General features: G+C 40.5%; 1 protein-coding gene across 5 annotated transcripts in view; it reads left to right on the forward strand.

The window, feature by feature from the left end:
* Nucleotides 1–387: 387 nt before the first annotated feature.
* The window catches only part of ZNF143 (zinc finger protein 143), a 54783-nt gene continuing 31037 nt past the window's right edge, over nucleotides 388–24133 (forward strand). Inside the window, exons 1-7 of one of the 5 annotated variants that reach the window (XM_033862518.2) lie at nucleotides 388–472; nucleotides 16007–16125; nucleotides 16452–16544; nucleotides 17391–17474; nucleotides 18007–18090; nucleotides 19760–19956; nucleotides 20796–20870. In XM_033862518.2, coding sequence (XP_033718409.1) covers nucleotides 16014–16125; nucleotides 16452–16544; nucleotides 17391–17474; nucleotides 18007–18090; nucleotides 19760–19956; nucleotides 20796–20870 — 645 coding nt within the window. In that variant the 5' untranslated portion in view covers nucleotides 388–472; nucleotides 16007–16013. The remainder of the gene's footprint in view (nucleotides 473–16006; nucleotides 16126–16451; nucleotides 16545–17390; nucleotides 17475–18006; nucleotides 18091–19759; nucleotides 19957–20795; nucleotides 20871–24133) is intronic. The other 4 variants (XM_033862522.2, XM_033862516.2, XM_033862517.2 and 1 more) reach the window with 4 other exon arrangements.

Consider the following 24133-nt stretch of genomic DNA (forward strand, 5'->3'; position numbering starts at 1 on the left):
AGCCCCTGTGGGGAAAATGGCGCCTGTGAACCCTTCTCCCTCCCGGCTAGTCACAAGGACCAGCCTCCCTCCCTCGCTACAAAATGGCGCCTCCTGCTGGGGCCACAGACTCTGCATAATTCACTTGTCAGCGAGGCGGTGTCGCGCTGGGACGAGCGGTTCTGCCAACCAGTCAGAAGCAGAAAACTTTGTTCCGCACTTTGGGTAAGCCACTCAGGCGCTGGCTGTAAGGCCAGGCGAGGCTGACGTCAGGAAAAGGGGCGTGGATAAGGCGGTCTCCTTTCGCGTCGCCTAAATTTGAGCCAATGGCAAGCAGGAAGCGTCCAGTGAGTGACGTAATGAAAGCCCAATGGAGGCTGGGGGCGGGCTTCAGACCCACTATGCTGGTTGCGGGGCTGAGGGGCCGGGCGGCTGTTTCCTGTCCTGGTGCATGGTGGTCGGACGAAGGAATTGTTGGAAAATTTTCTCGGAGGTTCGTATATAAATGTGTTTTTACCCAGTGTGCATTATTCTCCGCCCGGCCGCCGCCCTCAGCGTGGCGGCGCGGGCCCGGTAGGGCCCGGGCTCGGACTCTGGCTCCTCAGCCTCCGCCGCAGGCCTTGCAGATCCTACGGCCGGCCGCGGTAGAGACGCCTGGGCAGAAGCGGAGTTTATTAATAACCCGCGGCCGCCACTCGGGCGGCGGAGCTTTTCTCACTGAGGACGCACCCCCCCCCCCCCGCCCTTGTCTCTGCGCACTGCGCCCCGCCTGTTCCCCTCAGGGGACTGCCGAGGGGAGGGAGTGAAGGAGGGGAGGGTGGAGCCCTTGGGAGCCCGGCGGCGCTTCTCGGCTTGACCTCCGCGCGGAGCGAGTCCCCTGGCGCCGCCGAGGCGAAGCTCCTCCGGCTGAGACGCTGGATCCCGGTCGGCACCAGGCCCTAGCTGGGGCGCCGGCGGCAGAACTGGCTGAGGGCCCGGTCGGCATCCCGCCTGTAGATCGCACCCAGAATTTCCTCCCACTCTGATCGTGCACAGATTTCTTGTTTCCCTCACTAAAAAAAAAAAAAAAAAAAAAATTTTTATGGTCATTGAGGCCTAACAGCGAATATTAGAAATTGTCATTTTTATCATTCTCCTTTTTTCTCGGTTTTGGCCAAAGAGTATACGAATGCTTTGGTTGCTTTGTAACATTTTATTGTGGAACGTAAATCAATTTTTCTTCTCTCCCCTTTTGCTTTTTTTAACATTTAAGTTTACGCATTAAGGAAGTTAAGTAAAGAGTAGATAAGAATACAATTGCTAAACTGATTATTTGTTTAAGATCAGTTTAAGCCTTTGGAAGTGTCTAATCAGCTGGTATAACCTAGTGGGGATGTGAAAAATTGTAGGTTCGAAGTTGTGGTCGGCTTTGTCGCGAACCTTACTAGAAGATACTTGTGTTTTGCTGTAGTTGACAAAAATCTGTGCAGTATTTAATATATTCTCTTGCTAAGTGCTTAGTTTCAGTTCATTGTTAAGTGTTTAGTAAGAGAATAGGTAGTGAGATCATACAAAAGCTCAGGTAAGACAGGTAACTAATTTATCCAGGTGTATTTTGATTACTTTGGAAATTATTTAGTGTACAAATACTTGAGTGCCTATTTTTTCCATAGCTGTCTTTTATTTTTTAAAAATAATGGCTTTATTGATATAATTTATATACCTTTACAATTCACCCATTTAAAGTATTATAATAATTAGGTAGGTTTAATGTATTCACAGAGTTGTGCCACCATCACCAAAATTTTAAAACATGTTCATCACCCCCCAAGAAACTCTGTACCCACTTAAGTTACTCCCCATTTCCCCATAACACTCTTTCTTCCCCAACCACTAATCTACAGATTTGTCTATTACCAACATTTCATAAAAATGGAATCACACAGTATGTGGACTTCTGTGGCTGGCTTCTTTCATTTAGCATGATATTTGCAAGGTTCATGCATGTTATAGCATATATGAGTAGTTCATTTCTTTTTATTGCCAAATATTTCGCTGTATGGACGTAACACCTTTTATTTATCCATTCATCTGTTGATGGACATTTAGGTTGCTTCCACTTTTTTGTCTATGATGCATAATGCTGCCATGAACAGTTACGGAACAAGTTTTTATGTGGACATTTGTTTTTATTTCTCTTGTGTGTATATATATACCTAGGAGTAGAATTTCTTGGTCATTTGGTCATACGGTAACTCTGTGTTCAATCTTTTGAGGAACTGGAAAACTTTTCCAAAGTGGGTGTACCATTTTACATTCCTACCAGCAGTGTATGAGAGCTCCCATTCTCCATATCCTTGCCAGCACTTGTTGTTATCAGTCTTTTTGATGGTAGCCATCCTAGTGGGTGTGAAGTGGTATCTCTTGTGATTTTTTTTTTTTTTTTTTTTTGCGGTACGCGGGCCTCTCACTGCTGTGGCCTCTCCCATTGCTGCTGAGCACAGGCTCCGGACGCGCAGGCTCAGTGGCCATGGCTCACAGGCCTAGCCGCTCCGCGGCATGTGGGATCCTCCCAGACCGGGGCACGAACCTGCGTCCCGTGCATCAGCAGGCGGACTCTTAACCACTGCACCACCAGGGAAGCCCTCTCTTGTGATTTTGATTTGCATTTTCCAATGGCTAATTGTGCTGAGCATTTTTTCATGTGCTTATTGGCCATTTGTATATTTTCTTTTTGGAAATGTCTATTTGGGTCTTTCCCCCATTTTAAAATTGGATTGTTTATCTGTTATTGAGTTCTAAGAGTTTCGTATATAAAGGTCCTTTATCAGATATATGATTTGCAAAATGTCCATTGCCCTTTGCTGCAGGTTGAGATATTGCTGTGAAGTAAGGATTCATCATATTCTTCATGGAAAGATGACCTAGCTGTTTTGGGGAATTGTGCCTCTACTATTACTTTAGCTGTTATTAAATATTTATAATGTAGGTACAGTTTATGATCATGGGAGGAGAACTTTCTGAGTCCTGATGTTCTCATCATTACTTAATTTTGAAGTTTTTATCTAGTTTTTGTTTTTGGTTTTTAATCTGAGGTTTTACCCAGTTCTGAGTCTTTTTGCTCCTGGCTTTATTTCAGGACATAGTGATTTTTTTTTTTTTTTTTTTTTTTGCGGTATGCGGGCCTCTCACTGTTGTGGCCTCTCCCGTTGCGGAGCACAGGCTCCAGACGCGCAGGCTCAGCGGCCATGGCTCACGGGCCTAGCCGCTCTGCGGCATGTGGTATCTTCCCGGACCGGACCGGGGCACGAACCCGTGTCCCTTGCACTGGCAGGCGGACTCTCAACCACTGCGCCACCAGGGAAGCCCAGGACGTAGTGATTTTTTAAAGAGTTGGGTTGCTTGAGTCGTTGCTCTTTGCTTAATTTGCATTTTAAGGGATGGCTTTTGTGAGACAGTGTTTTTTGGTTTTTAATTTATTTATTTTTGGCTGCACTGGGTCTTTGTTGCTTCGCGCGGGCTTTCTCTAGTTGCAGCAAGTGGGGGCTACTCTTCATTGTGGTGCGTAGGCTTCTCAGTTTGGTGGCTTCTCTTGTTGCAGAGCATAGGCTCTAGGCGCGTGGGCTTCAGTAGTTGTGGTTCTTGGGCTCTAGAGTGAAGGCTCAGTAGTTGCAGCACACGGCCTTAGTTGCTCCGCAGCATGTGGGATCTTCCCAGACCAGGGCTTGAACCCGTGTCCCCTGCATTGGCAGGCGGACTCCCAACCCTGCGCCACCAGGGAAGTCCCTGAGACAGTGTTTTAAACTTTACCGTACTGTCAAAATCAAAGTGATTTTGTTTCAAAGATGGATTTAGACTGGACAGTGACAAAGGCTGTTCCCTGTGTCTGGACTGCCTTCTCTACTCTTCCTACCCCTAGGAAATGTTTACTTATCTTTCTTATGCCCATATTCACATGTAATCATCTTTGCATACCTGAGGCAGAGTTAGGTGCTCCTTACTTTATTAATGCTTCTGTTTATAGTAACTTTTTTTTTAAGTAACTAGTTTTAAAACCATGAAAATAATACATGGTAAATTTCTTTTTAACTTATGGAATGTATACGGTAGAAATTAAAAGGCCCGTCCCCAGTCCACCCTCATCTCCTAGTCCCATTTCTGGGAGGTAATGCTGTAAAAAATTATGTGTGTGGATAGCAAGAGTTAAAGAAGAAAACCAGGAAACGAAAAGATTTGATTTATTAAGCTAGTGGGAATTAATCTTATTAACAAATTTTTCTTACAATATTGTATGCAATGAAAATTCTACTGTTGTACAAGACAAAATAAGATAGTTGGCAGTGTTATTGGAATGGAAGGATGAGAGACTGGAGTAAAGAAAGCAGTAAAGAAGTTATTGCAGTAGTTATTAATATGTGAGGAGTTGGAAAAGAAAGATTTTGAAGGATAAAAATCATGGAGTTGAAGGGAATGCCCTGGTGGTCCAGTGGGTAAGACTCCACACTCTCATTGCTGAGGGTCTGGGTTCAGTCCCTGGTCCGGGAACTAAGATCCCACAAGCTGGGCAGTGTGGCCAAAAAAAATTAAAAAGATGAAATGCTCTCTGTCATACCAAGTTCCCATATATATGGTTCCATTTAAAAAAAAAATCATGGAGTTGACAATTGCCCTGTTGTGAATTTAAGAATGAGGGTGGGCTTCTCTGGTGGCGCAGTGGTTGAGCGTCCGCCTGCTGATGCAGGGGACACGGGTTCGTGCCCTGGTCCGGGAAGATCCTACATGCCACGGAGAGGGTAGGCCTGTGAGCAATGGCCGCAGGCCTGCGTGTCTGGAGCCTGTGCTCCGCAACGGGAGAGGCCACAATAGTGAGAGGCCCGCGTACTGCAAAAAAAAGAATGAGGGTTTAGTCAAGGATGACTTTTGATCATTTTAATCTGTTGTCTGGGTATGGTGGAAATAGCCAAGTCCATATGGCAAATTGATTAGAGTGGAAAGATGAATTGGCAAACCTTAATGGTGTATATGGAATGTGTTGTGTTTAATTCAGACAGAAAACAAGATGTATTTTGATATAAAATGAATGACAGGGACTTCCCTGGTGGCACAGTGGTTAGGAATCCGCCTGCCAATGCAGGGGACATGGGTTCGAGCCCTGGTCTGGGAAAATCCCACATGCCGCGGAGCAACTAGGCCCATGTGCCAAAACTGCTGAGCTTATGCTCTAGAGCCTGTGAGCCACAACTGCTGAGCCCATGTGTCACAACTACTGAGGCTTGCACACCTAGAGCCCATGCTCCGCAACAAGAGAAGCCACCGCAATGAGAAGTACGCGCACTGCGGTGAAGAGTAGCCCCCGCTCGCCCCAACTAGAGAAAGCCTGCGTGCAGCAAAGAAGACCCAACAAAGCTAAAAATAAATAAATAAATAAAAATTAAAAAAAAAAAAAGAATGACAACGTGGTACATTCCTAGGAGACCTCCCCACCTACCTATTGGTTAGTGTCTTCCCTTTCCTCTGGCATTTGTCCTTTCAAACAGAAGTGCTGAGAGGAAAAAGAATCACTGGCAGACTTTTGGATGGGGCAGTTTGATTTGAGACCTAGGAATGTATGTAAATGTTTTTAGTTGATGGATTATAGATCTGTGTTTTTAAATGAGGAGTGCATGTTAGATTCAACTGGGGAGCTTTTTGTAAGTGGACATGCTTATTGTTGAGAAGATAATATTTAAGGAAAATATACTAGGAGATAAATGTCTGTTATTAAAAGTCAGTTATTCAGGGAATTCCCTGGTGGTGAAGTGGCTAGGACTCTGAGCTTCTACTGTAGGGGGCACAGGTTCGATCCCTGGTCAGGGAGCTAAGATCCCACATGTGGCAGCATGGCCAAAAATAAATAAATAAAATTTTTTTAAAAAGTCAATTACTTAAAATCACCTTTATTTTATCTTATTTTAAACATAAATTTATTTGTTTATTTTTGGCTGTGTTGGGTCTTTGTTGTTGCGTGCCGGCTTTCTCTAGTTGTGGTCAGCCGGGGCTACTCTTCGTTGTAGTACGTGGGTTTCTCATTGTGGTAGCTTCTCTTGTTTCAGAGCATGGGCTCTAGGCATGCACCCTTCAGTAGTTGTGGCATGAGGGCTCAGTAGTTGTGACACGTGGGCTTAGTTGTGGCATGTGGGCTTAGTTGCTCCGCGGCATGTGGGATCTTCCCGGACCAGAGCTCGAACCCGTGTCCCCTGCATTGGCAGGCAGATTCTTAACCACTGTGCCACCAGGGAAGTCCCTAAAATCACCTTTAGAAATTATTTTTTGTCTTCCTTTTTAGGGGAAAAAGACTTTCAGAAGGAAAAGGAGATTTTTTTTTTTTTACCTTTTTCAAATTGAAGTATAGTTGATTTACATTATTATTCTTTTAAGGTGTACAACATAGTGATTCATTATTTTTATGGATTGAAATTTTTTTTTTAGTTTTTATTCTTTTATGGAGAAACCTTGAAAACATTATGTATAAGTGAAAGAAGGCAGTCACAAAAGACCACATACTATGATTCCATTTACATGAAGTGTCCAGAATAAGCAAATCTATAGAAATAGAAAGTAGATTAGTGGTTGCCTAGGGCTTTGGAAAGGGGAAGGTAGGGTTTTCTTTTGAAGGGTGATAAAAAATATTGTGAATTCAGGTTGTGGTGATGTTTGCACAACTCTGAATATACTAAAGTCATTGAATTGTACACCTTAAATGGGTACATTTTATGATATGTGAATTACATCTCAGTAAAGGTATTTTCAAAAAGGAAAAGCATGAACAAGAGGAAAGTTCCTCTTGAATAACACATCTCTGAAACTTTCTTTTTTGTCTTCTTTCTCCTCTGGCAATACCCTTTTACAGTAGTAGGAGAAAATAGTGAATAAGACAAGAGATAGAGCTGTACAGTCTCTTCTCATTTAGCTTTAAACTACTGATAAGCATTAATAGCAAACATATATATAATACCATGTGCTGTTACAAGTGCTTTGTATTTAACACAGATACCTCACAATACCCTCTGTGAAGTACCCTCCTTTTACAGATAGGGAAACTGTGGCACAGCATGGTTAAGTAACTTGCCCAAGGTCACATAGATAATATGTGGTAAAATGAGATTTTGAAGCAGGCTGTTTTGCTCCAGAGTCCTTATTCTTAAGTATAGTGTTATACTACCGCTCATAAACATTCCTTCCTAAGTATAACCCATACTTTCCAATCTATCTATAGGGAAATCCTCCTTAGATATGTTTTAGTAGCTGGTTACTGTAAATATACTGCTTCCAGTCTGGAGAAAAACAGGTAATTAAAGTATACTGTGCTAAGTGTTATTATAAGAGTATGGACAGAGTATCTTGGGAAATACATCTAAAGCATTCTGACCCAATTTGGGGAGTTCAGATAAAACTTTCTGGTGGAATCTGAAGAATTTAGCCAAGTAAAGAGAGGAGGAAGAGTATTCTAGAGGGTATGAATAGCAGTGTTCAGAGCCGAGATGCAGGAGACACCTTGGGCTGTTCTGGGAGTGGCAAATAATCCAGCAGCTCATGTATAAGTTGTTGAGCCAGATGATTAGAAGGTTGACTTTGCCACTTATGTTGTGAAGTTAAGGACATCATTTAACCTTTGTGGGCTTCACTTTCTTGGTCTGCAAAATTGTGATAAAATGGTACTTAATTCGTAGGATTGCTAGAAGGATTAAATGAATTAGTAGTAATGCCTGGCATATAGTATTTTGGAAGAGTTAGTTATCATTATAGTCATTTTTATTTATTAGTATTATTAACATTTTAATTAATATTATTATTAAATGATACCAGTATCATTAACTACTAGAATTTTAAACAGTATTGCTGGAGTGTAGAATGTGAGGTTGTGCTAGAACAAGACTGGAAGATAGAGTGACCAACTTGTCTTGATTTGCCCAAGACTATCCCAGTTTTAAAAGAAAGTGTCCCCCACCACCAAAAAAAAAAAAAAAAAAAGAACTGAGAGTCCCATGAGCCAGGAAGCTTCTCAGTCTTGGGCAACGCAAGATGATTGTTCGTCTTATTGGAGAAGTTAGTAGAATCCAGATCATGATATTTGGACTATATGGGGAAATGGGAAAGTTTTGAAGGTTTTGAGACAGAGAAATGCTCTGATTGGATTTGAAAGCACTTGGACTGATTAGATTGGAGGAGGGTAGGAGTGGATTTTAGGAGGCCGATGTAGTAACCCAAGCGGTGATGGTACCCTGAATTAAGACAACCTAATAAGAGAAGCAAATGAATTTGACAGATATTTAGGAGCTAGAGTGATAGTTCTTAGTGATCGGTTGGAGAATAAGGGGGATTTGACTACTGGGTAGGTGACTGCGTTTATCACGGAGGGAGAAAATACTAAAGTAGAATTTCGTGGCAAATTGTTTTGAGATGGAGGTGACTGTGGACCATGAAGGTCACCAAGGCCAGTAAGCAGCTAGATATATAGATCAGGAGCCCTTAAGAGAAAGGACTAGAGAGATTTTAAAGAGCTTATAAATTCCAGAGATCTTTGAAGCCAATGGAATGGATATGATATTCCAAGAGGAAAAGTGCATAAAATGAAAAAACAAACTAGGATGGAAACTTGTGGGTTCTCAGTATTTAGGAACCCATAGGAGAAACGGAAAAGGATTAGCTAGGAAGTTGGAAAAAACCAGGAGCGTGTGGAAGTCACAGAAGCCAAGGTAAGAGAATGTTCTAAGAAGGAGATAAAGGTCAATGATATCAAACCCAATATAAGACAGAAAAGTATCCATCACATTTTTTTTTTTCTTTAGCTGCGTTGGGTCTTCGTTGCTGTGCGAGGTCTTTCTGTAGTTGTGGCGAGCGGGGGCTACTCTTCATTGCGGTGAGCGGGCTTCTCATTGCAGTGGCTTCTCTTGTTGCGGAGCACCGGCTCTTGGTGCGCGGGCTTCACTAGTTGCAACAGGTGGGCTCAGTAGTTGCAGCACGCGGGCCCTAGAGTGTGTGTGCTTCAATATTTGTAGTGCGAAGGCTCTAGGATGAACAGGTTTCAGTAGTTGTGGCGCTCTGCGGCATGTGGGATCTTCCCAGACCAGGGCTCGATCCCATGTCCCCTGCATTGGCAGGCGGATTCTCAACCACTGCACCACCAGGGAAGCCCCATCACAGCTTTTTAATCTGTTTTATGATGGACATTTGAGTTCATTCCAATTTGGAACTATTATGGATAAAGTTGCTATGGCCATTCTTGTGTAAGTCTTTTTGTGGATGAATATTTTCATCTCTCATTCATAGGAATGGCCATCGAACTTCATGTTAAAGTGGAGATTAGTGACCAGCCAAAGCAGTTTCAATACTTAGGGACAGAAACCAGATGGATAGCAGTGGGAAATCAGGAAATAGTCTTAGTAACAACTGTTAGAGAAATCTAGCTGTGATAAGGAGGAAAGAGAGACTAGTAGCTGAGTCAGAGGCAAGATTTTGTTTTATCGATTTTGTTTTTGTTTTTTAAAATATTTATTATTTTTATTTGGCTGCACCGGGTCTTAGTTGCCATGTGAGGGATCTTCATTGCGGCATGCAGGATCTTTTAGTTGCAGCACGCGGGCTCTTAGTTGCAACATGAGGGATCTAGTTCCCTGACCCCTTGCATCGGGAGCATGGAGTCTTAACCACTGGACCACCAGGGAAGTCCCTGTTTTTGTGTTTTTTTAAGTTATTGATGGGAAGGAACTGGCAGAGAGAGGGAAATTTTTTACAGGAGAGATCCCTGAGATCCCTAAGGAGGAAAGACAGATGAAATGCAGAGTACAGGTTGGAAGGATTAGTCTTACCTTGTAGGAAGGTAATATTGTAGGAGAGAAGGAAGAAATTTGTGGAAATGCAGTGAAGTGAGGTTTGTTGGCAGAGAATTCCTCTGCTGTCTTCTATATTTTCCGTGAAGTTGGGAGCTGATTAATTTGCTGAAAATGAAGTGGTGAAGGAGACAGGGTGGGAGGATAGCAGGAGAGGGAGTGGGGGTAGAAGGTTTGAGGTAAATGGAAAATATTTTAAATAGTCATCATGAAGAAATAAAGACATGTAAGTTTGCTGGACTGCTTTGGGGGTTCAGAAGAGGTTGGAAGAGCCCAAGAACTTTTATGGCCCTTCAGGACTATTCCATCAAATAAGTTATTAGATCTGAAAAATGCTTCGTAAATAAGACCTGTACAAACAGTTTTTTCTGACTAGAGGTATATGTTTTAACTATCCATGTTTAGTGTCCTATTCAATATACTTTTTTGGACAAAGGATCTATTTTGTTATAGTGTTGTGTTTCAGGAGTGCCCTCTCTCATTTTCATAATTGTCTCACAATGCTTTGCTTCCCTTACCTATGACAAGATGAGCAATTTGGGTAATAAAATATTAACATACACAGTGTTTATCTTGAGGGAAATAAAGTACAATCTAGCATCATAGTTTTTTTTTTTTTTGTGGCATCATAGTTTTGAAACGACTTTATGCTTTTTTTAACAGAACAATGTCAGAAGTTGAGTTTGAATATATCAGAACCTTTCTCTTTCTCCTGATGCTTCCTCAGACTCCCTAGTCTCAGTGAAAGCAAGCCAGGGCATGCTTAGCAAACTGAGCTATGCAGGTGTGCCCTTATCAAGCCCTGTTTTTTTTTTTTTTTTTTTTTTTTACGGTATGTGAGCCTCTCACTGTTGTGGCCTCTCCTGCGTGGAGCACAGGCTGCGGATGTGCAGGCTCAGCGTGGCTCACGGGCCCAGCCGCTCCGCGGCATGTGGGATCTTCCCGGACTGGGGCATGAACCCGTGTCCCCTGCATCGGCAGGCGGACTCTCAACCGCCGCGCCACCAGGGAAGCCCTCAAGCTCTGTTTTTAATGCTACACTGTTGAGGTTTGAGAGAGATTTGTTTTGGTACTTTTTCACATCAGTGGTTCAGTTAAGAACAAACCATCACCAAAATTGACATTCCTGATGACTAGACCTAGGTGTCCATTTCTCAATTCTTGTCTCTTCTCACCTCTTTTTCTCACAGGTATTTTAGTTTCAGGTCTCCTAGGCCTCATCTCAAGTACCTGCCAGTCAGTTTCAAATATTCTATTTCTGAATGGTCCTGGAACTTGGCAAAAAGTTTGAAAGCCTTCAATTTCCAACATTTCACCCATCTGATAGAATATTCTACTTCTTTAAAATAGGTAGTATAAACTCTATCCCTCAGTTTTACCCTTTAGCATTCTGTAGAGCCTATGAAAACTCTACATCATTCACCAGCACATTCTAACTAACTCTGTACTTAACTGAATTACATTTCATCAGTGGAACATGCTTATTCCCTGGGTGTATTTAAATAAAATTGAAGGGATTTAAAGATAGTTTTCCACAAATGTTAATCAAAGCAGTGTTACTGGATCAGCATACTGCAAAGGTACAGGATAGCCTGCTATTTTTTTTTTTTTTTTTTTTGCGGTACGCGAGCCTCTCACTGATGTGGCCTCTCCCCGTTGCGGAGCACAGGCTCCGGACGTGCAGTCTCAGCGGCCATGGCTCACGGATCTTCCCGGACCTGGGCACGAATCCACGTCCCCTGCATCGGCAGGCGGACTCTCAACCACTGCGCCACCAGGGAAGCCCCTAGCCTGCTATTTTTATGTTGCTGTACTAAGGAACTTCCTCATTCCAGGTTAGGAGATGTCATAAAATGCAGCACAAATGACCATGCTTAAATGGAGAAGCACTTTGTATAGTAGTAAATTTATGAGGAAAATTTGGAATTGAGACCAGGTAATAGAATGGCATAGCTTCTCTGTTAAGTGTTGAGGTGAAACCAGCCTGAGGTTAGGATCTGAGCTTGACAATTTCTGAAGGCCTGGCTTCTGTGGCTTCATGCAAAAAGACCTCTAAGATTTGTTAATCTAGATTTCTTTTTGTATCATTTCTTACCACAATAAAGGTTACTTGTAGTTAGAGTTCTTTATACCTGGACCATTAGATTTATATTTTCATAATAATTTGTGGTAATAATTGTATCTAACAAATTAGACCAAACTTGAAATATCTAAGGGCTTCACATTTTAAAATATTCGTCTGATGTAGATTCATACCACTGAGGAAACACTGATTCTTTTTTTTAAGGGATGAAGTCAGCTAGTATTTAGTTACTAATTTTAACCATCAATTTTCAGACATTTTTTTCTTCCTGCCAATAATTTTGGATATTTTTCACTTTTAAAATTATGAAATCTATCAAATATAAGGAGGAGTACCTGTATAAGTAATTGAATAAAAGCTTATGTATCCACTTGGTTTTTAACAGATCCTAACATTTTTCCATATGTGTTCAGACCTTTTTCTAAGAATTATGGTTAAAAACCCACAACATAGGGGCTTCCCTGGTGGCGCAGTGGTTGAGAGTCTGCCTGCCGATGCAGGGGACACGGGTTTGCGCCCTGGTCCAGGAAGATCCCACATGCCGCGGAGCGGCTGGGCCCGTGAGCCATGGCTGCTGAGGCCACAACAGTGAGAGGCCCGCGTACCACAAAAAACAAAACAAAACAAACAAACAAACAAAAAAACCCACAACATAAAATTTACAGTCGTAACCATTTTTAAGTGTAGGGTACAGTAGTGTTAACTATATGGACATTGTTGTGTGATAGATCTCTAGAACTTTTTCATTTTGCAAAACTGAAACTATACTCATCAAACAACTCCCCTAGTACTTGTAACTACCATTCTACTTTCTAATTCTAAGAGTTTGACTACTTTAGATAGCTCATATAAGTGGAATCATGCAGTATTTGTCTTTTTTTGACTGGCTTATTTCACTTAGAATAATGTCCTCAGAGTTCATCCATGTTGTAACATATGACAGTATTTCCTTCTTTTTTAAGACTAATATTCCATTGTGTATATATAAATTTCATTTTCTTTATCCATTCATCCGTTGATGGACATTTAGGTTGCTTCCACCTCTTGGCTATTGTGAATAATGCTGCAGTGAAGAAGTGTGCAAATCTCTCTTTGAGATTCTGTTTTTAATCCTTTTGGATATGTACCCAGAAGTGGAATTGCTAGATCATATGGTAATTCTATTTGTAATTTTTTGAGGAATCTCCATACTGTTTTTGTTTTATTTTTATTTATTTATTTGGCCGTGCCACGCAGCTTGCAGGATCTTAGTTCCCGAACCAGGGATCAAACCTGGGCCCCCTGCAGTAGAAGTGCAGAGTCTTAACCACTTAGCCAGGGAAGTCCCAATAGTGGGCATTCTAACAGGTGTGAGGTGATATCTCATTATGGTTTTGATTTGCATTTCCTTGACGGTTAGTTATATTGAGCATATTTTCATATGTTTGTTTGGCATTTGTTTATCTTCCTTGGAGAAATTTCTATTCAAGTCCTTTGTCCAATTTTTAATTGGGTTATTAGTTTTTTGATGTTGTGTTGTAGAATTTCTTTATATATTCTGGATATAACATTTGCTAAATTTCGTAAGTGTGTTTTTTTCTCTTATGCTAATATCCATCATCATCTTCCAGAAAGGCAGGAACTTTATTTATTACACAGATGTCTTCATTTGAGATTCCTGTTGTGCCCCCATGACAGCCTCCTCTGTGTCTGATTTTGGCCCATGATTCATTATTAAAGCACAGGAAGCTGACTACCTTTTGCAAGGTGGCCCTTTCTAAAGGTGTCATGTGTATCTTACATACTTATTTTCACACAACCTGAAAATGTTGGTGCCAGAAATAATCAAGACATGATGGTGGATATGGTATGAGCAACTATAGAGTGTTTGATCTCTAGCTTATTTATTATCTATTCATTATCATATTTTCCCTAGTTGATCATTTTCTAACAAAGGGCATTAATTGTATCACAGAGCCTTTTTGAGAATAAGATGGGCTGTGTACCTGCCATCACTTATTATCTCTGGTAATTGTAGTGCCCATATGATCTCTTCTGATTCCTTCACCACCCCATGTATTTGACAGCAGTTTGTGTCCAGGAATCAGCTGTCTCTTCAAGATGTTTCAGTTAGTGTAGATTTTTTTCCCTTAGGGTAGATACTATAGGTCCTGAAGCCTTCCTAAAGAAAGTTAACACTTGACCAGCTTTCAGACAAGAAATAACTTTTATTTATTGCAGATATATCAGTTACCTGTTGATGTAGTTATTTGGAGATTTATAGGTAATTCAATGAAAAGGACAAATGCTTGAATTATGGTCAAACCATAGGCATTTCTTAACATCATGACCCAAATTAACTTGTAATCTGCCTTTTTCAAAATTCGTCTTCTAGACGAATGCTGTAAAAATTATAGAGTGCTTTCTACATTTTTATAGGTGTTTTCCCTTCCATTTCCTTGTCTTATTTCTGTTATATAGTGGCAGTACTTGTTCTGAAAATTAGCCTGTCCCAATCCTGTACTCATCAGGGGGCTTAACAGCAGAGTACCAGTTTTACTTTGAGGTTTCTCTGTTAGCCCTTAGATGTAGCAAGGAAGTATTGAAGTTTCAGTCTGCTTTATGAACAGTTATAGATTAGAAATATTTCAGGAATCCCTGAAAAGTCAGCCCGTGATTGACTTTTATCACAGCACTGATACCTTTCAGAGTCTAAACCATAGTCCCTGGCTTTAATCCAAAGAGGGTGTAGTTTATAGTGTTTATAAAACAAAAATCTTCAAGTAGTCCTAACATAAATATAATTGCAAATTATTACTACTATCTGCATATTGCTCTTTTAAATATTGACACTGAAATCAGATCTTTAGACCTGGAAAGGTCCTCAAGAGATGCTCTGGTATCCAGTTCCCTGGCTCAAGGCAGCTAAATTATCCCAACTCATGTTTGAGACAACTCAAGGCCTACAGAGGTAATGGGACCCGGAGATAGGAAAAGGGAGGAAGGGGGTTGTGGTGATGATTGGTAAAAGAGCCATTCATCCATTTATTCTGCACCAATTGTGTGTCTGTTGTGTGCCAAGTACTTTTTAGGCACTTTAGTCAGCAATGAGCAAACATAAAAACACCTGTCCATTCTATTTGAGGGAGAAATAGATAAGAAAAAAACCAAATAAGTAAATACATGTAATATGTCAATTTATTAGTACTATGCCGAAATATAAAGGAGGGAAGAGGGCTGGAGTATATCATCATTGTGGGGTTGGAGGTACAGTTTGCAATGAGGTGAATAAGGAAGCTCTCGTTGAGGTGCCATTGAACAAAGACTGGAAGAAGATGAGGGAGTAATAATGAAGATACCAGGAAGAATGTTTTAAGCAGAAGGAACATCAAATGTAAAGGTCCTGAGGCAGCAGAACATCCAGTATGTTTGAGGGAAAGCAAGGGCACCAGTGTGGCTGAAATGGAACGAATGAGACGGAGAGTAGTAGAAATGGGGACAAGATCATTGGCCTCATAGGCTAGTGTAAGGACTTTTGGCTTTACTCTGATGAGAAATCATCAAAGGGTTTTGAGCAGAAGAGAGATGTGATCTAACTTTTTCATTCAAAAGGACAATCTGACTGTTGTGTTGAGAGGAGATGAGGGAAGTCACAGTAGAAGCAAGGAGACCAGTTAGGATGCTATTGCAGTAACATCTCAGGGTGAGAGATGGTAGTGGCTTGGATCAGGGAGGTAATGGCGAAGCTTGTGAGAAGTGGCCAGGTTCAGCATAGATTTCTGAAGATTGAGTCAACAGGATTAACTCAATCCATTCATGGATTCTAAGTGGGAATCTTCAACCATGTTAAACCCAAAGAACACTAATTATGGGAATTTTAGACATGGTACAGAACTGATGGGCAAGACTTGGGTGTGCTCAATAGTTTACTGATGAATTATTAAAAGCATGCTCTGGACTTTGGGCAAATACTTTTACCCTGCATATTAAGTGAAATTTCAGCTTATTTCAAACACTGTTCACTTCCGTAGCAATTTTTTATGGTTCATAAATATTGTTTGTAGATTTTATTTCATATACATCGTTCTTTGTTCTCAATGCCTACGTTTTTTTCAAGGTAGAAAATGTTGTTAGCCCAGATAAATCGAGATTCTCAGGGAATGACAGAGTTTCCTGGAGGAGGAATGGAGGCTCAGCATGTTACCTTGTGCCTGACAGAGGCAGTAACTGTGGCAGGTGAGCAATCTTATTTGAAGGGATCATGTGGGTTTGGAAATATTTATCTTAAGGGAAAATGAAAACTTACAATACTGTTTACTTTGTTCCTCCTCCTTTAGCTAAAGGCAACACAAAGCTAAGCCTTTTTATGAGCATTTTTACCCTGATATGGATGCTGGTATAGTAGAAAAATGTAGAAATATTTTTTGTAAATGCTATAAGAAATCCCATTTGAGTCTAAGTTAAGCAATCTGCCTTTTGACTAATTTTTATTTTTTAAAAAATTAAACAGCACACACATATGATAGTTACCTAAAGAAAATAACTTTTTTTTTTTATAATAGATGGTGACAATTTAGAAAATATGGAAGGTGTAAGCCTGCAAGCAGTAACACTTGCAGATGGTTCTACTGCTTATATACAACACAATTCTAAAGGTATGTGCCTCATATACAGCCCATTGGTTATTACCAGCAATTCATAACCTCAGAGTTGGAACACCTAGCAGTTATACCACTTTCCAATCCCTCCTACAGACACTGTACTACATATGGTAGTAATTTCAGTTTAACTTAAATTTTGTTTTGATAATTTGAGGACACGTTTTGAGATATTTGGAAGATACTCTGGGGTATCAGAATTAGTGAGGAAGAGGGGAGGGGGTAGTGTCCCTGACCTATTTTTAGTAAGACTTTTCTCACTTTTTCCCTTTAAATTATTATTTAATGTTTTTACAAAATATGCGTAAAAGTAGACATTTGGTTTTGCTTTTATAACATTGTTTCTAAATCAGTGTTTACTTTGCTCCAAGAAATAGCCTAGTTCTCAAATTCCTTGTTTTTTTGGAAAGCTACTGAGCATATGTATACATAGTCAAGGGACTTGTAGCCCCCAGGGATGAGAATGACAGCTGGCCTCATGTGTACTGATACATCTTTCTATCTTCCCAGTTTCAGCTTCGCTGGGGTCAGGGTCACGATTCCTAAGTGGCTCTGAAAGGTATATAGAGGTTTGACTCATGTAGCTTGCTCAGATGAGCCACTCTTCCTCTTGAACTTGTCTAATTGAAAATCGGAGGGGAGAAAGGATGGCTGAGGGAGGATTTTCTGCTTTCTGTAGGATCACTGGATGTGTTATTGAATTGCCTCAGAACATTGAGGGAAGAATCAAGATGAACATGATCTTAAGTAGTGTATGTTTTTATAGTTGATATCATTTTGAAATTGTATAAAGTTTAAAATTTTTGCTTGTGCTAATTTATTGGCTTAAATTGTTTGTTCTAGATGGGAAACTCATAGATGGTCAGGTCATTCAGTTGGAGGATGGTTCTGCTGCCTATGTTCAACATGTACCCATACCTAAAAGTAGTAAGTATTTGATATTTACTTACCCTTCTGATTCTCATACTTCAGTATTTGCTGCCTCCAACTGCCTCTTACTACTTAAACTTAGTCCTGATCTCTAGGTCTCCTTCTGAAAGGGGAGATAGGTAGATGTCAAAGAGAGGATCTAAAGACCATTTTAACTTAATTGAGATTTTCTCTCGAAGTTAATGGAAAAGAAATTACTAGACTTTACTCTGGAGATAAATGGGCAACAGTTCTAAGTGAATATTTCTATTATTTGAGATAAATCCTACACGCCTTCTCATTTTCTTTTTTTTCCTTCTTTCAATTCTCCTATCCCCTGGTAAATATTCCTAAAACAGGTATTCAAATATCTTTTTACCTTTAAACACTTATTCAGAGCAGCTTTACTGAAATTATTTAAATGTTGAAGGATCCATAAAGGAAGTGTAGGTTTGTATGATGTGTTTAATGGTTTATTGACTCTGTTGTTGTTGAGTTATCAGAATATGCTTGGAAGATATGGGATCTAAATGTAAACATTGTTCTTGAGCAGGGGACAGTTTGCGTTTAGAGGATGGGCAAGCAGTGCAGTTAGAAGATGGAACTACAGCATTTATTCACCATACCTCCAAAGGTAAATTAGCTTTGAACATTTGAATAAAATAAGGGGGAGGTAGGGTGTGGGAAAAATAAGACCTGCCTTTAGTTGCAGAAATGCTGTTGTCATGTAAAAGAAGGATTATGCTTGTTCTCTCAAATATAAGATGGTAGATTTTGGCACAGTCTAAGGGGAAACTTTCTAATAATTTGAGTTGTCCAGTAACAGGTTGAAATAGCAAATCCCTGGTCTCTGAAAGACTTCAACTAGAGGCTGCCTTTAAAATATGAAATTAAACACTTGAAAGTTAAATTGTTGATTTTTTTCTTCCTTTTAAATATAATGTCTTTAGCAAGGTCCTTTGCCCCTTGTGTTGGTCTTTAAAACTAAATAAAAATTTTAAAACTATCTGAAGCAAATATGGCAAAATGTTCATGTTTATTACCTTTGTGTAGGGAGGACCAGGGGTTTGAGGTGGAATGCATAGGAGCAATGAGCACAGCTCTGTAGCCAGACTATCTGGGTTCAAATCTGGGTCTGCTGTCTTTTAGCTGTGTGCCCCCGAGCAAATTATTTAACCTTTTTGTGCTTCAATTTCATCACCTGAAATGAGGATTATGATAAGTATCCACATCATAGGGTAGTTGTGAAGACAAAATGTACAAACATGTAGAGCACTTGGAACAATATTTGTCACATAGTAAATGCTCAATAAATATTAGCTATTGTTATTACTTTATAAAATACTTTATTATAGAATGACTGTAAATGTTTTAAAAGACTATATTTAGTTGTGAAACCAAAGGAAGAAATTTTTTAAAATATAGAATATTTGAATTTGTAAATAAATTTATTTAAAGTTGAGAAAAGTAAACTCTGAAAATTTTTTTTCCTTAGCAGTGGGAGTTGATCACAGGTTCACTGTAATTGGCTAGATTTATTATTTCACAATGCTGTATGTTTCTTAGTATGGTTATTTAGAAGGGGGAAAAAACCATGGAGTCATACTGACATGAGTTCAGATCCTGGTTTCTCTGCATACTGATTTCTTTTTTTTTTAGTACTCCTTTTTTATTTAAATAAATTTATTGATTGATTGATTGCTGCATTGGGTCTTCGTTGCTGCATGTGGGCTTTCTCTAGTTTTGGAGAGCGGGAGTACTCTTCATTGCAGTGCACGGGCTTCTCATTGCGGTGTCTTCTCTTGTTGCGGAGCACGGGCTCTAGGCGCGCAGGCTTCAGTAGTTGTGGCACACGGGCCTCAGTAGTTGTGGCTCACGGGCTCTACAGCGCAGGCTTAGTAGTTGTGGCGCACAGGCTTAGTTGCTCTGTGGCATGTAGGATCTTCTCGGACCAGGGCTCAAACCCATGTCCCCTGCATTTGCAGGCGGATTCTTAACCACTGCGCCACCAGGGAAGCCCTGCATACTGATTTTTGACTGTTAATTGTTAGTTTTTTTTATTTCCTGGGTCCTAAGGAAAGTGACTTTACTTCCTCAAGCCTCAGTTTCCCATTCATACAATAAGGTGTAAATATACCTGCCTCACAGAATCATTGTGAGGATTGAATGAAATAACATACGTAAAGCACATGGGCCCTGCTCATAGTAAATATTCGATAAAAGTTCATTCCCTTCTTCCTTTAAATACGTAACTGTTTATCAGACTACCTTTAATTTAATGCCGTTCTCTTCTACTCCCTCAGATAGTTATGACCAGAGTGCATTACAGGCAGTTCAGCTGGAAGACGGCACCACAGCTTACATCCACCATGCAGTGCAAGTCCCACAGTCTGACACCATCTTGGCAATTCAGGCTGATGGGACAGTGGCAGGTCTACACACTGGGGATGCCACAATCGATCCCGACACCATCAGTGCTTTGGAACAGTATGCAGCAAAGGTACAGCATTTTACAATGTGAAGAACATCCCAGATACAGCTTCTTTATCTTTCACTAAAAGAAAAGAAAGCAAAAAAAAAAAAATAAGAAACTAGGAATTCAGAGTCAAAATCAGACAGCATCAAGGAGAAGATCAGCATTTATCTTAAAAGAAGTGAAGGGTAGAAAGAAACATTTGAAGACAAAAAAAGGAATGGAGTAAAAGCTTATAGAAGAGAAATGGGTGGCAGGTAATTCACACAAAGATATACTCAAGTATGAGTGCCATAAAAGAAGCAATGAGGTATAGATGGAACTGCTTATGAATTATAAAGTAGAAACTAGAGTTTGGAAAGGTGAAGGAAAATCTCAATTAAGGTTTTTTTTTTTTTTTTTTTTTTTTTTTTGCGGTACTCGGGCCTCTCACTGTTGTGGCCTCTCCTGCTGCGGAGCACGGGCTCCGGATGCGTAGGCTCAGCGGCCATGGCTCACGGGCCCAGCCGCTCCGCGGAATGTGGGATCTTCCCGGACCGGGGCATGAACCCGTGTCCCCTGCATCGGCAGGCAGACTCTCAACCACTGCGCCACCGGAGAAGCCCCTCAAATTGGCAGGTGGACTCTCAACCACTGCGCCACCGGAGAAGCCCCTCAATTAAGTTTTACATCAAAAGGGCTGTGTTTTTTTCCCTGCATTGAAATTATATCATTTATATAATTTAAAAGGTTTTTCCCCCATTTTTTATAATGGAAATTTTCAAACACACACAGAAATAAATGATAATGTACCCATGTACTTATCTCCCAGCCTAAACAGTTATCAATATGTGAAAATTTTTTTAAGCTTTATTTTATTCCTGTAGGTGTCCATTGATGGAAGTGAAAGCGTAACAGGTTCAGGAATGATTGGAGAAAATGAGCAAGAGAAAAAAATGCAGGTATGTAAGGCTACTTTTTTATATTAGAATCTCTTTCTCTTAGCATTTCTGAGCCCTTCTAGGGATGAAAGCAAGAACTCACTACCTCCCTAGGAATATCTTACCAATTCAGAAAAACAGTGTATGCATTAGGCAGCAGCTTTCTCAGATTACCTCCTCAGGTCTCAGAATTCATTATATGGATAAAAGTGGCACTAAAGAAATAGAAATATCACAGAAATCCAGATGAAGCTTGTGTTCTGGAGTCCAAAACAGTTTTGGAGACCAGGCGGTCTTCTGTCTGCCCCACCCTCGGCAGCTTGTGGATCCTTTTTCTGGGCCTTCACCCTTACTGTGACTGACTAACCCTTGCTACTTTGTTTTTTATATGTTTTTGTTTCTTCTGTTTACAACTGATTCCCTCCATACTTTCCTTTTCAACTCCTGGAGAGAAGGTCCAGTCTAGCTAATTGTCATTGTTCCTTCTGGGCAAAGCTGTTTTTACTGCTTCTTCCAGACTCCTTCCTGGGCTGCAGATGGCCACTGGTTGGCTGCCCTTGATTCAGATGCTCACCTTGGGTCCAGTCCTTGTCTATCCCTTACCCAAATAACAGCCTAGAGCTGCAGAGCCTCGCCAAGGTTTGTAGTTAAGTACAGAGTAGTCACAGATGCATTCTGGGAGATCTACAAGTCAAATTTCAAGACTCTGTTATGAATTATGTGTTTTTGTGTTTGTTTGAGGGGTTGGTGTTTGCGTGGGTGGATGTTCTTGGAGCTTATATAATCACTGTAGTATATTACTGCTTTAATGCTGCTCCTTTTTTTCTCAGCAATTATCTCTAGTATTTGGCTGACTGCTCCCTCATAGTTTTTTGCACTCTTCCTAGTGTTTTATCATATTTAACTCCTAAAGTTATTGCTTCAGGCAACACTTTTTAACTTGAGCATTAGCATCACTACTTAATGCCATTGAGTAGTACTGTTGGGGGTTATCAAGAAGATTTTATATTTATAATAATAATAAATAATAAAAGAGGGCTTCCCTGGTGGCACAGTGGTTGAGAGTCCTCCTGCTGATGCAGGGGAGGCGGGTTCGTGCCCCGGTCCGGGAAGATCCCACATGCCGTGGAGCGGCTAGGCCCATAAGCCATGGCCACTGAGCCTGCGTGTCCGTAGCCTGTGCTCCACAACGGGAGAGGCCACAACAGTGAGAGGCCCGTGTACTGCAAAAGATAAATAAATAAATAAATAAAATAATAATAAAAGAAATCACTGGTAAAAATTTGATGCTTTTAAACATTACTGGATAGCCAGTATTTCTATTTATCACTGAAGTGATGCCATGAAGTAGCAGTAATATAAACACAGTTTGTAAATCATTAAGCCCACCAGCTTTGAAACTACATGATTCTTGGCAAAATTTTCAAGTCTTTGAATTCATAAAATGAGACTTTAATATTTTTTATACTGCAGTATGTCAAATCTATCAAAGTCAAACTCTACTAAAATGCAAACACAGTGTAAATATATACAAGAGATGTAGGTCAATGCCTTGGAGTGGCCCAATAGGGTTCTGTCTCTTATTAGTGACTAACAATTAAGTTTTTAAATAATAGAATATTTTTAAAGAAAGACAGTTGTAACTACACTTGTAATAAACTAGAATAGGTCTTACAAAAAATGAGTGAATTTACCATTGGTCCGTATAACATTATACTATTAGCATAAAATTCTGTTACGATCAATAATTAATTTCTGAACCCAGAAACATACTAGGAATTCAGAACTGCTGAAACAGAATGTTGTAAAAAGCACGCTTACTCTTTATCTGCAGATATATAACCATTTGGTGTTTGTGCCAATAGACAAAGAAAATGAAGAAAGTTGAATAGGATTTTTGTTCTGACTGTAGCTTTTTCTCCTTTTCCCTTTGTACCTCTCCTTACAGACTAGATCTATGCTGTCCAAAATGTTGTCGCTACTGAGCACTTGAAATGTGACTAGTCAGAATTGGCATGTGCCATGAGTGTAAAATACATACCAGAGTTAAAAGACTTACAATGAAAATAAGAATGTAGGGCTTCTCTGGTGGCGCAGTGGTTGAGAGTCCACCTGCCAATGCAGGGGACACGGGTTCGTGCCCTGGTACGGGAAGATCCCACATGCCGTGGAGCGGCTGCGCCCGTGAGGCATGGCCGCTGAGCCTGCGCGTCCGGAGCCTATGCTCCGCAACGGAGAGGCCACAACAGTGAGAGGCCCGCATACAGCAAAAAAAAAAAAAAAAAAAAAAAAAAAAAAAAAAAAAAGAATGTAAAATATCTCATTAATAATGTCTCCTGTTGATTACATGTTTAAATGATAATATTTTGGACATACTAGGTAAAATAAAATAATTACTAAAATTAATTTCACCTGTTTCTTTTTCCTTTTAAAATGTAGTTACTAGAACATTTTAAATTATATATGTGGGGACTTCCCTGGTGGTGCAGTGGTTAACAATCTGCCTGCCGGTGCAGGGGACACAGGTTCCATCCCTGGGAAGATCCCACATGCCGCGGAGCAGCTAAGCCCGTGCACCACAACTACTAAAGCCTGCGTGCCTAGAGCTCGCGAGCCACAACAAGAGAAACCACCTCAATGAGAAGGCTGCGCACTGCAACGAAGAGTAGCCGCTGCTCGCCACAGCTAGAGAAAGCCCGTGCGCAGCAACGAAGACCCACCACGGCCAAAAAAAAAATTATATATGTGGCTTGTATTTGTGACTCATATTTCTCTTCATTAAGTGCTAGACCAGAAGTTTCTAAATCTTCTATCCTCCAAAACAATTGAGTACCATAGTTGAGGTTGAGGACCCAATACGTGGTATTAAAAGGTCAAAATATCCCAGAAGAACCGCTGCAAATAAGCAGGACCTGTAACATCTTGGTTTGTCTCTTAGTACTCATCCTACTTCTGCCAGAGTTGCTTAAGAAGTTGTAACTCTGTGTCTGGCTGAACTTTAAAGTAAAGAGGTCTATACCTAATGTGATAGATTTTTTTTTACAGTCTTGTTTCAAAGCTTTAGATTTTTTTTCATTGTGATGCTTACAGTTTAGAGCTTTTTCTTTCATCTATAACATAAGCATACTAGTTGTGCTGCTGAGCTGATCTCTTACTTGAAACCAGATTTCATAGAACAAGAAAGACCTAGAGTATCTAAAACTTAATGCGCTTGTGGGAAGGCAGTTTTGCCCCCTGGGGGACATTTGGCAGTGTCTGAAGACAAGTTTGGTTGTCACAATTGG

This window comes from Tursiops truncatus, chromosome 8 (assembly GCF_011762595.2).
Source record: "Tursiops truncatus isolate mTurTru1 chromosome 8, mTurTru1.mat.Y, whole genome shotgun sequence".
Lineage (NCBI taxonomy): Eukaryota > Metazoa > Chordata > Mammalia > Artiodactyla > Delphinidae > Tursiops > Tursiops truncatus.